This window comes from Diplodia seriata (genome assembly GCF_021436955.1).
Source record: "Diplodia seriata strain FDS-637 chromosome Unknown scaffold_1, whole genome shotgun sequence".
In the NCBI taxonomy this organism is placed as follows: domain Eukaryota; kingdom Fungi; phylum Ascomycota; class Dothideomycetes; order Botryosphaeriales; family Botryosphaeriaceae; genus Diplodia; species Diplodia seriata.
This window is the reverse complement of record NW_027117308.1, coordinates 1,962,259-1,974,309: the sequence shown is the minus strand read 5'-3', so window position 1 is coordinate 1,974,309 and position 12,051 is coordinate 1,962,259. Positions and strand designations below refer to the sequence as shown.

Sequence of the window (12,051 nt, the reverse complement as noted above, 5' to 3'; positions counted from 1 at the left end):
GAGCGAAAACTACTGGCCACCCTGGCCGAAGTCGACGACGTGTTACCTAGCTGGCGATCAAGGCTGGGCCTGCAATTACCAAGCAGCGTCGGATAGCAGGCGGTGGCACTGGATTCGCAACAGGCGTACGTAGGCAGCCACGCGCCGTTGCCGGGCCGCTCGCTCGCCGTTGGAGCAATATTTCTCCATGGGGAAAAAGCAATGTTGAAATTTGCAGGCAAGCGCGAGTAAGGCTTCCCGGAAAGTCCGAGTGGCATGCAGGCCACAGCAGGGGCGCGCTGGCTTGTGTCCGTAGGCAGTTGGCTTTGCGTTCTCGAAAGCAACAGCTATAGCTGATTTCAGGCGGGGTCAGCGACATGCAAAGCAGGAGAGGGCATGGTGGAACGCCCGGAACAAGGTAGTGAGGAGTCGTCGGGGTTGAGGGTTGAGGGTGTGCGGTCAGCATTACCTCCGCTGAACCCGTCGCGCTAGCGAAGCGGATGCTGACGTAACCGGCAGCAGCGCTCGCCACACTTGGAAGGTGCAGTTCTACGTTGGCTTGCGATTGCTAGCCAGAAGCCAGAAGGTGAGATGCGGGAGAATCAATTGGCACCCTATGCCGCGCTGTGATTCGTGTATATTGTGCACTTATTTAGAGTTGGAATTTTTCCCGAGTAGCTTACCAGGGCTCAAAATAGCAGCAGCCTACATGCAAGACTCCGCAAGTCTACGGGCAACTGCCGCACGGCACGGCCGGGGGCGCCGAGAGGGATAGCCTACCAAGCTCTGGTACACGGTTGGGCCCGTGAGAGGCCAGCCCGCCACCGAACAGCCCTACTCCGCTTGGCACCTGTCGCAGACCTGCTTCTAGACTCGCCCTGCTATCGAAGCGGTCAGCTGCTGCAAGCAAAGCCTGTACTCTGTGTTCTGAGAACTGCAGTCCGCAGACCGGCCAACCCCAGCATCCATCGCCGCATGCGTCCATATTTGGCCCCAACAGAATTATTACATCCCAGCACTCCGCCTGCATTATTGACGTGGGGATTGGATTGCTGGTTATATTTTTGCTTTTTCCAGCCCACTGTGCTGGACTCAAGCCGAGTGGTTGTTGGTCCCCCCTACATGTTGCCCGTTCCATACTAAAAAGTACATAACATGACTCGCGCCGCAGTGGCACATGGCATTTGCATGGCATGGTCTGAAGATTAGCGTGGTACCCACCATGGTGCATATGTGGACTGCACCGCAGTCTAACCGCCAAATTGACTATCCGAACAGAGACACCCGCATCACCGGACAACTTCAATTTTCCAACTCTCTTCGACGATGTGGTCCTTTATACGCTGAGTGTGATGCGGTTATCCATTGAAAGCAATGTCTCAAGTCGTCTGCGGAATGAAGAACTACCTCGGAGGGGACGTCAGCAATTGACCGGCCCACAAGCACTCATACAGAAGAGAAACACGGCTCTTCAAGTTCCCTGTACTGCAGGAAACAGTGCCAATTGCCGGCTTGCCAGCACAATCCCAACGCAAGCGTCCCTATCAGACACACCAAAAAAGCTCCAATCAACCAACTCCGAGATCAACAACCCCAGCGACCACACTGCAACCAAATCCTCTAGATCCCACTGCGTCTTTCCGTATTTCCTCCCCTTTTCCATTCGGACGACCGGCAACGGACCAATGGCTGGATGTTTCGGCTCCAATAAACGATGGCGTGCGCATGACAGCAGCCCGACGACACACCGACAACCGCCAAGAGTGCGAGCGATGAAGGAGGAGGGTGGCCTCCCGTACACTTCTTGGTTGCGATCCTCACAAGCCACATGGCGCGCCAGAGAAGAGACGGAGAAAAAGAGAAAGGAGGTGTACTGCGCTGCGTAGCGTCTAACCTCACTAGCTACAGTTTGGTCTGGGCTCGAAGAAAGGTCATGGCGACAGGACTACGATGGAATAGAAAAAGTGGTGTATAGCCAGGCGTCGTGGCTGTAGTATTACTGCAGCTAGCGATAGCAGGAAGGAATGCGGCGGTGGCGACGATAGTAAGACTAGCGTTATACTGGCAGGCGTCAAATCAGTTCTCCGCAAAGACTCCTATCTACGGTCAACGATCTCCACCAGGGTTAGGAAAAAGGAAAATTTTAACCCGAGCGACGGCTTAGGGTTGGAAGGGTTTGAACTATTGACAAGGATGTCTAGGTGTGGAGCATGGAACAGCGGTATGCGTTGACATCGTGGTGGCGATCAAGTATGCGAGATCCACCCGGGTCTTGAGGCGCAGCACGAAGGAGAGTAGATGTAGGTAGCGGTGCCGAAGCCCACTCTTGATTGGTTTGATGGTTACAGCGTCATCGATCGTTGTGGCGCCAACCCGTTTTGGTGATACGATAGGGGAAAGGGGCGTTCAGGTGCTCGGCGCTGTTGTCTATCGTTGCGGACAGGTCTCGATGGTCCCTCACTGGTAGTAGGCAGGGTACCTCCTGCCGAAGGCTTTTGTTGAGACAGCATGCTATGCACGGACAACATGGAACTGTCGTCCAGAAGTTGCATGCCCGCACTCGGCAAAGAAGGTTCCTTGCATCATACCTTTTCCTGATCTACAGACCGGTCAGCACACAACAGAACTACGTAATTTCCCTCTCCTTTCGACCGTATGGAATATGCGGCACATACTTGGCGTCCGTTGACTAGCTCCAGTTGCCGGCGTCGGGTAGTACACCAATGATATCACAAGCATCCTCGACCCGCAGGTTCCTTGCCGCACAGAGAAACAGTCGTACTACACCGCCAAGGCGAACGAGCTTTAGGACTTACGCAGTAAAGATTCGGGTCGCTCCTTTGAGGCGGCCATTGCGCCTGTGATGCTCCATCTGCTTGGGGCAATGCGAATACGATGCAGGTTGAGGTCGAAATAGTTGTTGACGTGACGTCTGAATTCTTCTGTTCTATTCCTGTCTACGAACAGGCCTGGATCGTGATATTACCTGAGATACGTCGCTATCATCCAAACCTTTTTGGCGCAGTTATCGAGCATCGTCGTGAAAGAAAACAAGCCAAAAGCTGAAATCGGATACAGCCGGATGAGTCCTTCTGGGAATGTAAGATTTTGCCTCACGCCGCCACCACGTGCTCGTATCCGCAAACATCCGCCGCAGGGGGTCGAGTAACCCTGAAGCCCACGTGTGTGGGGCTTCGGGTGCATGAGTGGCATGACCGACGGGGATGAGACGGATAATATGAAGAGACATGCTTGGATTTCCAAAGGCCGGCCGTCGCCTTGTTCTGCAACCCCGGACTAGTTCTGCAAAGCGAAATAAGAGAAAAACATGGCGTGGTATCTGGAAGCCTCCAAAATGCAGAAAAGCGAGACAGCATCGAAAGTTAAAGCAATAATGAATGGGGGGTTCAAGCGCCTGACAGAGAAGAGACATCCTTGGGCCCGTGTAGTCTTGACAATAGTAAGGAGGCTGGAAGGCGCGTTCGCCACACGCAGATGTCCTCAGAAAATTATGGCAGTGAACCCCGGTGCGGCACCATGTATCCTTTGCCCCGGCAACCATGAGCGATTCGATCATGTCGTGCGTCCGTACATCCGATCGTCGTGGTATCTCCGTATGCATGAGCCATAGCAGCTCGTTGGTCAGGGGCGAATTAAGCGTCCTCCTTCTCACTGCCGCTCTTCTCGTCGACGCTGATGCCGCGCGCATGTGGTCTGAAGACAGCGTCCTGTTCGCTCATGCGCCGGGCCAGGGCGCGGTCGAGCTTGGCTCCCAGGGCCAGCTTGCTCATGTTGTCAATCTTGTCGGGAGAGGCGACATAGCGCTGCGAGACGAGGCGCTTGTCCTCGAGACGGTCGAGGCCGGCATTCCAGGCCTTGATCTCGGCGTGGCGCGGGTCGATGGAGGAGGTGGTCGAGGGGGCGATGGACGGGGTGAGGGTGGGCGCGTTGGAGTAGGTGGACAGGCGAGCCGAGTTGCGGGCAGTGCTGGACTGCATGATGCCGGCGGTGTCAGGTCGAGGAGAGGATGGAGAGGGAGGTGTTGTGGGACGAGCGGAGGATGGAGTGGTGCAGATACGAGGGAGGTAGGCGGACGGCATGGGTGTGGGGGCGTCTTACGTTCAGCATTGGCCGCGAGGACTCGAGCGAGTTAGGCATCGCGAAGGATCGGGCGGTCGCGACAGGGAGTCGGGCGGGTGGTTCAGGCCGTTGGGCTAGCGGAGGCGGTCGGGGTGGGCTGGAGGTGCTGGCGGACCGGGGGGCGGCGCGGCTGGAGGACGAAGCTGGGGGGCGTCGCGGAATGCTGCAGACGGGGAGTGGGTGCGGGAGGAAGGCGGCGGGAAGGGTGCTGCTACAGACAAAAGATGGTCGCGAGGCTGTCCAGGATGAAGGCTGGTCGAGGTACGGCAGGATCAGCTGTTTCGGGCTCGTCGTGCGTTTGGCGTTTCACGCGGCCGGGCGACCGCGAGCGGATCGGCAAGGGGGCAGATCTGTACGGGCGCTGGGGCCGGGCAGAGTCGCAGTCTGAGACAAAGCGTTGCGCAGGCGCCGGGCGGGCGGTCGAGCGTGGCAGCACAGGTTGGAGCTGCGAGGGCCGTGGACGAGAGGCGCAAGGCGCTTGGCCGGCGGGGGCGCGGGGGCCTGGAGCTGCTGGCGTCGCGGCGCAGATGCAGCCAAGGGCGGCGTGAAGACACTCAGACTCAGGGACGCCGCTGCCTGCCTGCGATTTGTCGCCGTGCACGTGGCAATGACACGAGCTGCCCCGGCCCGCGCTTGCCAACCCAACGGATGCAGCTGCACCGCGGCGCCAGAGCCTGCGCCAGAGGCTGCGAACTCTGGAAAAGGACCTGCCAGAATCGCCTCCGCACCACGCGGCACTGCAGCTGCGCACCAGCCCCAGGCCATCAGCCTTGCAATCTCCTTGGCCTCGCCCCATTCGCGCGCCACGCCCACCGAGCCCACCGAGCCCTGCGGATCCGCGCTTGGGCTCGCGATAGATCTGCGCCGGCGCACGCTACACGCCGCTACTTGCCGCTGCGTGCCTCTGTTCTCAGTCAATGCGCCGCAACCGACGGCCGATCGTGTCCTCCACGCGACCGCCCACCTCGCGAGCCCTGGGCGTGTTCTGCGCGCACGCGGTCCTTTCTGCAAGTCCCCACTCCCAACCGCCCCAGCCCACGACACCGCCGAGCTGACTCTGCCGCCAGCCGAGATGCGCCCCACCTCGTATCGCCGAGGTAGGGTGTGACGCGGCCGCTAGATCCTTCGCCCACGCTTCGCCTCGGCCGCTAATCTAATCTGGCTGCTGCCCTATTGCCGCTGCGAGCTATAGCTGCTGCAATGGTCGCGAGCTACTCGCTTCCGTCTTCTAGCCGCGAAATTACCCTGGATGCCTGAGTGAGTTATAGTCGAACCACACCCGCCGCGAGCTGCGAATGTTCGCCGAACAAGCATGCCCTGAGTGGCGGTGATGGGAGGACCCTGAGTGGAGTTTCTTTTCGCGCCACTTGACTCCGTAGTGACCTGCCGCATGAGGCTGTCAGACGTTGTCGTAGCACGTGAGTGCCTCGGGCCATATCGCTGAAGTACTATCCGATATACGTACATGTTGATGCTAAACTAAGACTGAAATGTTTAGACGTGAACCTCAACTCCTACGCAAGCAATGCAATCCCTTCTACAATCATCCAAGAAGGCCGAAGTCGTCTATCGTCCACTATGCTTCCATGTTCTCTTGATCCCGAGTTACTTGTTCAACGGTACTTGAACGCCATTGTAGCAAACCAAACTACGTCAGGAATGTAACTCCCAACCACAGTTTCATCCTTGCACATCGAAGTGAAGACGCTCAGTGCCTATTTGCGAACGGTTTACCGCCACACTTGCCACGGGCAGTCATCACTAGTCCGAATGGACTTCCAAGTGTGAGCGATCATCTCAATTCGATATGTGCTGGAAAAGCAGTGACGAATATTTTGCGAAAGCATTGGCCGCATTGCTTCCCCGCTATGGGTACTGTTGTTGCTCCTAACACATCAGTGACACTCGGCAACTGCATTCAGCCAATCGCCTAGCTGTAAAGTTTATGGAGATGTTCATAGACGAATACTAGTGGAGAAGGTGCAAGCGGCTTATGTAGAGAGGCGTATCAGACCCATGTTGCTTCCCAAAGGTGTTCAGGTTGCCCAATATTTCGCGAGGGAGGTGCTACATGATGTCGACAGAAATGGTCATCGGGAGCTAGTATGGAGCCAAATACAATGACTGCCAGTTATTTGACCTCGCTGTGGGTTGAGCGTGGAAGCAAAGTGGATGGTGACTCCAATATGTCGTTGACCAGCCCAGATTCACCCCTTGAAAATCGCTGGGCACTTCCCTTGTGTCAGTATCTTCGGGTGATGGAAAGAGACGCGTGACGTCAACGTATGTTTTCCGCGTCTGCTCTTGACCACAACACCAACACCCCGTCCGCCACCCGGTGGGACACTGGCAAATCCTGACTCCAACACCATGGACGCGCCGCTTTCGCCCAACCCTGCCCGCAACCCGGCATTCAAGCCGGGAGAAGGCAAGTATGACAAGGAGTTCCTGCTGTCCTTTCGCTATGTCTTCACCCAGCCACCGGTAGAGCTGGACGACAGACTCCGCCGCATCGGTCTGACGAGCGCGTCTGTCCCGCACCCGTTCGCGACGCCGCCAAGACACAACGTGCCATTCATCGCCGTCACGCCTCCAGCTGAAACCAGGGTAAGTAGGATCTAGGTAGGATCCCTCGCGGTAGTCGCAGACTAAACCTCCTCTTCATAGCATGAGCAGACCACCGCCAGCGATGCCGCAAAGGTGCTAAGGAAGGAGTCTATCGCCTTCATCCGGAAGCGCACCGATGTGAGGCTCAGCGCGAGAGAAGCCGCGTTGAAGCAACAGGAGGAGGATTTGGATCGTCGTCAGGCGGAGGTCGAGAAGCAGAAGCGGGACTTGGACGAAGAGAGGGCCCAGCTCCACAGGCACTATCTCAGTGTGCAGCACGATCTGAACGACAGGTTCCAGAACATTTCCATCGAGAATGAGAATCTTGAGAGGGCCAGGGTGCAGACTATGGCCCAGACCTTGGACGAGAAGGCGCAGATTGCGGATGCCATGAAGGCTTGCGCTGACCAAGAGACCGAAGCCTGGATCTCCAAAATTCAGTCAAAGCAGATGATGAACAGCGCGATTGCTATTACGGAGAAGCTACTCGCTTACTTCCAAGTCCTGGATAACATCTCTGAGGAGCTCAGGCAGCGAGTCGTAGCTGTGCTCGAAGCTGAACTCATCGCCATGGATGGACAGGGTTTCTCTTCCCCAGGAACCCAGTATGGCCGCACATCTCGGAACAGGCTCTCCACAAGCGATTTTGTTGTTCCTCGCATCGTCACCAACGACCTGATCCTTATTACCGGAATCCCTCGTGGCTCTGAGCAAGATGAAGTCACCCACGCTGTAGGCACCTTGTCTGGAAACACCATCCGAGTCCACTCGCTTCTGCCTGCATCTCCGACCATGATTAGTCTGGCTTACTCTGTGGGCAATCCGGACAGGTTCTTCGAGGGCAACTCCTACATTGCGAAGAATGGCGAGATGCAATCCATCGGCAGAGTGCGCCTGCATTTCGTACGTGGTGCCAAAGATCAAAATGGCAGCGACAAGAACTACTGATGTGGCCTTTAGAAGCTTCTCAACTTTTAAGAGCGATTGTAGTACACAGATGGAGCTATGCCATGTTCACTTCGACCAGTCTACGACACACCGAACATCACAGAAATGGTCTCGTCCAAAGGCTGCACATGCTTTGCTTTTCTCGTAGCACGACTGTTACGAAATCCCCGATCACTCGGTTCTCACAGCGGGGTAGCGAGAAATACTCGAATGACGTTTTAATTGGGCTCCCGTCCGGCACAAAGATACAGGACTCCATAGTCTCATCCATACACGTTAATGGGAACCTTGAATATCGGGCTTGGAGTACGCGTGAAATGGAGATTATTGGCGATAAGCTGCATAACCAGAGACAGCAGGAGATGAACAGCCATTGAACGAGGCTGACAATACAGCAGAGGCAAAGTTGCGGTTGGCCGTGCGTAGTTGTGAGGTTGTGGGAGGGCAGTGTCCTCTTCCATACTGTTTCCGGTATGGCGTACCGGACCTTGCATGTGCTCCCCTCCCTCCATTCCCCCAGCCACCCTGCCCAACCATAAACCAGCCAAGCGTATCTATGTACCACTCAACAACAACGCATTCGAACGGTTCGCGTAATCATAGGTTCTTCCCCGGTTCTGAAAGCGGCCACTGCCAGTCACTCACAGCAAGGCCGGGCCTTCGGTCCTGTCAAGCCTAATCACCTTTGGGCACGCCTGCCCTGGGTGCAATGGCGACACTCATCATATCAAGGCATTTGTGCGACTCCATTGCAAGCGGAGGGGCGGCAAAGCTTGAGTCGAGGGAAGGCAAGTCCTAGCGGCCACCTTCGCTGAGGTCCCTTTCAATTTCCCACGCCTTCATCCCTCTCTTCGTGCCACGCTTAGGCTCTGGCTTGTAATGGCCCTTCTGCGCTGCACTGCCGTTCCACCCGACCCCACTCCAACACGTCTCTCCCAGCCTCTTTGTCCGCCATCATGCGCGGCGTTACGGGCCTTGGCGGCCGTGGTCTCCGCGTCGTCATCCTGAGCTTGTTCGTGATTGTCCTCTTCTACACCGTTGGAAACTTCTTCGAAAGGACCGTTCCATACGCACTCGACCCGTCTGAGACAGCTTTCTACCCTCCAAACGCTGTTGATGCGCGGCCACCCGATGAACTCGTCTCCCCCGAAGTTACCACTCTGAGTGATGAAGAGCACCCCGCGAGCGCAAAATGGCACCACGAAGCCATGTCGAAGATCAAGGACAAGATAGGCGCCTGGCTTCCGATGGACAAGGTGCATGGCATGTACGGTGCCATGCGTCGTCCACCGTGGATTGGCCATGGCAAGAGCATGGACACGGACACGGACACCCCAAACTACAACCACGCGCCTTCTCCCGCCAAAGAAGAACGCAATGCCATTGTGGGCAAAATCTCAATCCTCAACCATCCTCAGAACGAGTACATTGACCGGGCCGTCAAAACCCATGCCGAGCACGACAGACGGCACGGCTACCAGCACTACACCATGCGCGAGCAAATCGCTTCCAACCCGGCCGAGAACTTCGCCGCCCAGATGCTCTCAATCTTGCAAGCGGAGCTGAGGAAACCGCCGTCAAAGCGCCTCGAATGGCTCTACTACTTCCCCACCACCTCCATCATCCTCAACCCCAACGTGCCGCTGGAGCTCTTCATCCCGCCGACCAAGGGCAACACCGCCTTCAACGAAACCTACCTCCTCTACGCGGCCGCGGCGCCCGAGGGCCCTCCATCCACGACCTCGCCGCCGTCCCCCGACCTCTCCCACATCGCATTCGCCGCCAGGGTGAGCCAATGGAGCATCGACCTCTTCACCACCCTCGTCACGCGCACCAAATCCGCCGCTTCCGGCAGCAAGAAGCAACAAGCATCGTCCCGCGCCGACGCCCTCACCATCTCCTCGCTCCTAAACCTCCCCTCCTCCTCCGCCCTTTCCCCACAAAAACACCTCCTGGCCCTCCCACCCAACTGGCTCAACGCCTGGCCTTCTTCTTCTACTTCCTCATCCTCATCCTCCATCGATGACGACGACGACCGTGAGGAGACAAAAGGCGGTGACGGTGACGTTGACGTTGACATCCGCCCCGGCTCCTTCACCCTCATCCTTCCCCTCCTCCCCCTCTCCCAGAACTCGACGTCGTCCATGGCCGACGCCGCCCCGGCCCCGCCGCCCTCGTCCTCGGCGCCATCCGCCTTCTTCTTCGACGGCGAGGACGCCGCCAGCGCGGCGGCGCGCGACCGCTTCGAGCGCTGGCTAGCGCGGGCCGAGGCGCGCTCGCCGAGGTGGGAGACGCCGCTGCGCGAGACATCGTACGCGGCCGAGGCGGGGAGGTTTTGGGATGGGAACGGCGGTGCCGGTGCGGGTACGAGTATCAGTGGTGGCGCGGCGGCAGCTCCGTCGTCGTCATCGTCGTCGGCATCGTCCTCATCATCGTCTTCTTCTTCGGCGTCGTTGTTGTCCGCACCGACCGGGGCCGCCGCGTTCGGGTCTCTCTCGAAGTGGTTCCGACCCCCTCACAAGGCTCATTCGGGCGGTGGTACGGTTACTGCGGCATCGGAGCTTCCTTCTTCTTCTGCGTCGCATGCTGCTGTTGCTGCTGCTGCGAAGCCGGGCGAGATGTTGTCAGGAGGAGGCGGAGGAGCGGGAGAACCTGGAAGCGGGAGCAGTACCACCAGTGGCAATCGGAAAACGGTCCCGGAGCTGAAGCAAGAAGTGTTGACGCTGGTGCGCGACATGGAAGCCAGCGTCCACAACTGGCGCCAGGAGGTCAGCGAGGAGGTGCGGCGCGCGACGGAGAGCCGGTGCGGGCGGGCGCGGGAGGCGTTGGCGGAGGTGGAGCTGGACTACGGCGACGGGGAGAACGAGGCGGGCCAGGATCAGGCGGCGAGGGCGAAGCTGCAGGCTGTGATTGCCGGGCTGAGAAAGGTGAGTTGATCTCGATGTTGATTCCCCAATTGCGTACTGTGGTTCTTCCTTGAGACTTGAATTTTTCGAGTTCGAGGAGAAGAAAATAGTGCGATTGTGCTGCAATTTCTACCTAATACTATACTTGCATCTGAACAAAACCCAAGGTTACTCCCGTTCATGGATTTACGGCCACTGACTCAACTATTGCATGAGCAGACATCGAAGCGCTTCCATCGCCATGGAGCAAACGTCGTAGAGGCAGAACGACGGGAGTAACAGTGAATATCGAGCGATGGGTACCATCGAGGCCGTAGGTAAGTGGTACGCTGAAAGGATGTGCTGCATATCGCCGCAGACATTATACAGCGGATTTGTTATGTTCAATTAAGGTCGCCTCGCCACCTTGTGGATGGATGATGGTAACAGCGGAAGTAGGTGGGCTTGCCAGTGACTTCTGGTGCCAGTAGCGCCTAAGGACTGTATTATTTTTTCTCTCTCTCTCATTGAATCATGTTGATGCGCTTTGTAATACGAGAACGCATCGGAAAAACAGCTGTAGTTAAGATAAACTCATGAAGTCATTTCCTTGCTTTTTCCTCTGTTAGTTCGGATGGAGATCCCTGTGTCTCCAGTGAATGATCAGCCGAGAATCAACGTAATTATGAATGATTCGAGGTGCAAGAGTTCCTCGTCATCATGTGACAAAGAGTATCGAGCCTTCTGCGTGATCGCACGTTGCAAAACGCGCGGCCGCTGATGCGGCTAGCCCGGTATTGCGGTTGCGCTGGGTTGGCAAGGCAGTCGACGCTTCTAGGCACTTGCCCACCCCGCGCCTGCTGACTCTTGGCGTTTGCTCGGTGAGACAGAATGGTAGATTTGTAAAACTGCTCGAGGCGTGGCCCTGAGAAAAGGGTCCATGGATGGTCGTGAGCGATATATGCGGTTCAATGCTTGGAAAGGTTTGCAGGGCCGGTGTTTCAGAACAGCTTATTTGGGAAGTGCTTAGTCGATGACAAGGAAGCGATGTGGAGTGAAAACTTGTCAAGGTGGCATGTGCCGGGTGCCGCGCTGCCCAGAGAGGTGGGGGCGAGAACGAGTGCTGCAGTACTAGGGTTGCTTGTCTATGTGTAAAAATGCGCTTGCAAAGGGGGGATTTTGTGTGGTGTTGATGCGTGCTAGCTCGCTTGCTCCAGCTACGGTACCAGGATATAGCACCAACGGTGGATCGACTAAGAGGAACGGGGACTGGCGGTTATGAGCATCAACAGGATGTGAAACCATACTTACCGATTTGATGGCGACAGAGAGTAACGAGATATGTCTCTAGAGGTTTCTGGATAGCAGGAGATGTTCTCCGAAGCTAGGAGGATGATTAGCCATCGGGGTTGGGGAGGCCGACCGAGCGGCGACACGCGAGGATGACGCAGGCTATAAAGTCTCACAACAACTTGATGGTGGTAGCGACTGG

At 57.0% G+C, this 12,051-nt stretch overlaps 3 protein-coding genes across 3 annotated transcripts; 2 read left to right on the top strand and 1 right to left on the bottom strand.

Moving 5' to 3' along the window:
• Nucleotides 1-3,632: 3,632 nt before the first annotated feature.
• SLS55_000587 (uncharacterized protein) lies at nucleotides 3,633-4,107 on the bottom strand (the record flags this gene model as incomplete). The annotated part of the gene is made up of 2 exons (XM_066772098.1): nucleotides 3,633-3,971; nucleotides 4,099-4,107. 2 exons carry the CDS (start codon nucleotides 4,105-4,107, stop codon nucleotides 3,633-3,635), a joined length of 348 nt encoding a protein of 115 aa, XP_066637377.1.
• A 2,382-nt stretch (nucleotides 4,108-6,489) lies between these two features.
• On the top strand, nucleotides 6,490-7,674 carry SLS55_000586 (uncharacterized protein; the record flags this gene model as incomplete). The annotated part of the gene is made up of 2 exons (XM_066772097.1): nucleotides 6,490-6,726; nucleotides 6,787-7,674. 2 exons carry the CDS (start codon nucleotides 6,490-6,492, stop codon nucleotides 7,672-7,674), a joined length of 1,125 nt encoding a protein of 374 aa, XP_066637376.1.
• Nucleotides 7,675-8,630: 956 nt separating this feature from the next.
• SLS55_000585 (uncharacterized protein) lies at nucleotides 8,631-10,610 on the top strand (the record flags this gene model as incomplete). The annotated part of the gene is made up of 1 exon (XM_066772096.1): nucleotides 8,631-10,610. The coding sequence occupies one exon, from the start codon at nucleotides 8,631-8,633 to the stop codon at nucleotides 10,608-10,610; it is 1,980 nt and encodes a 659-aa protein (XP_066637375.1).
• Between the last annotated feature and the right edge of the window lie 1,441 nt (nucleotides 10,611-12,051).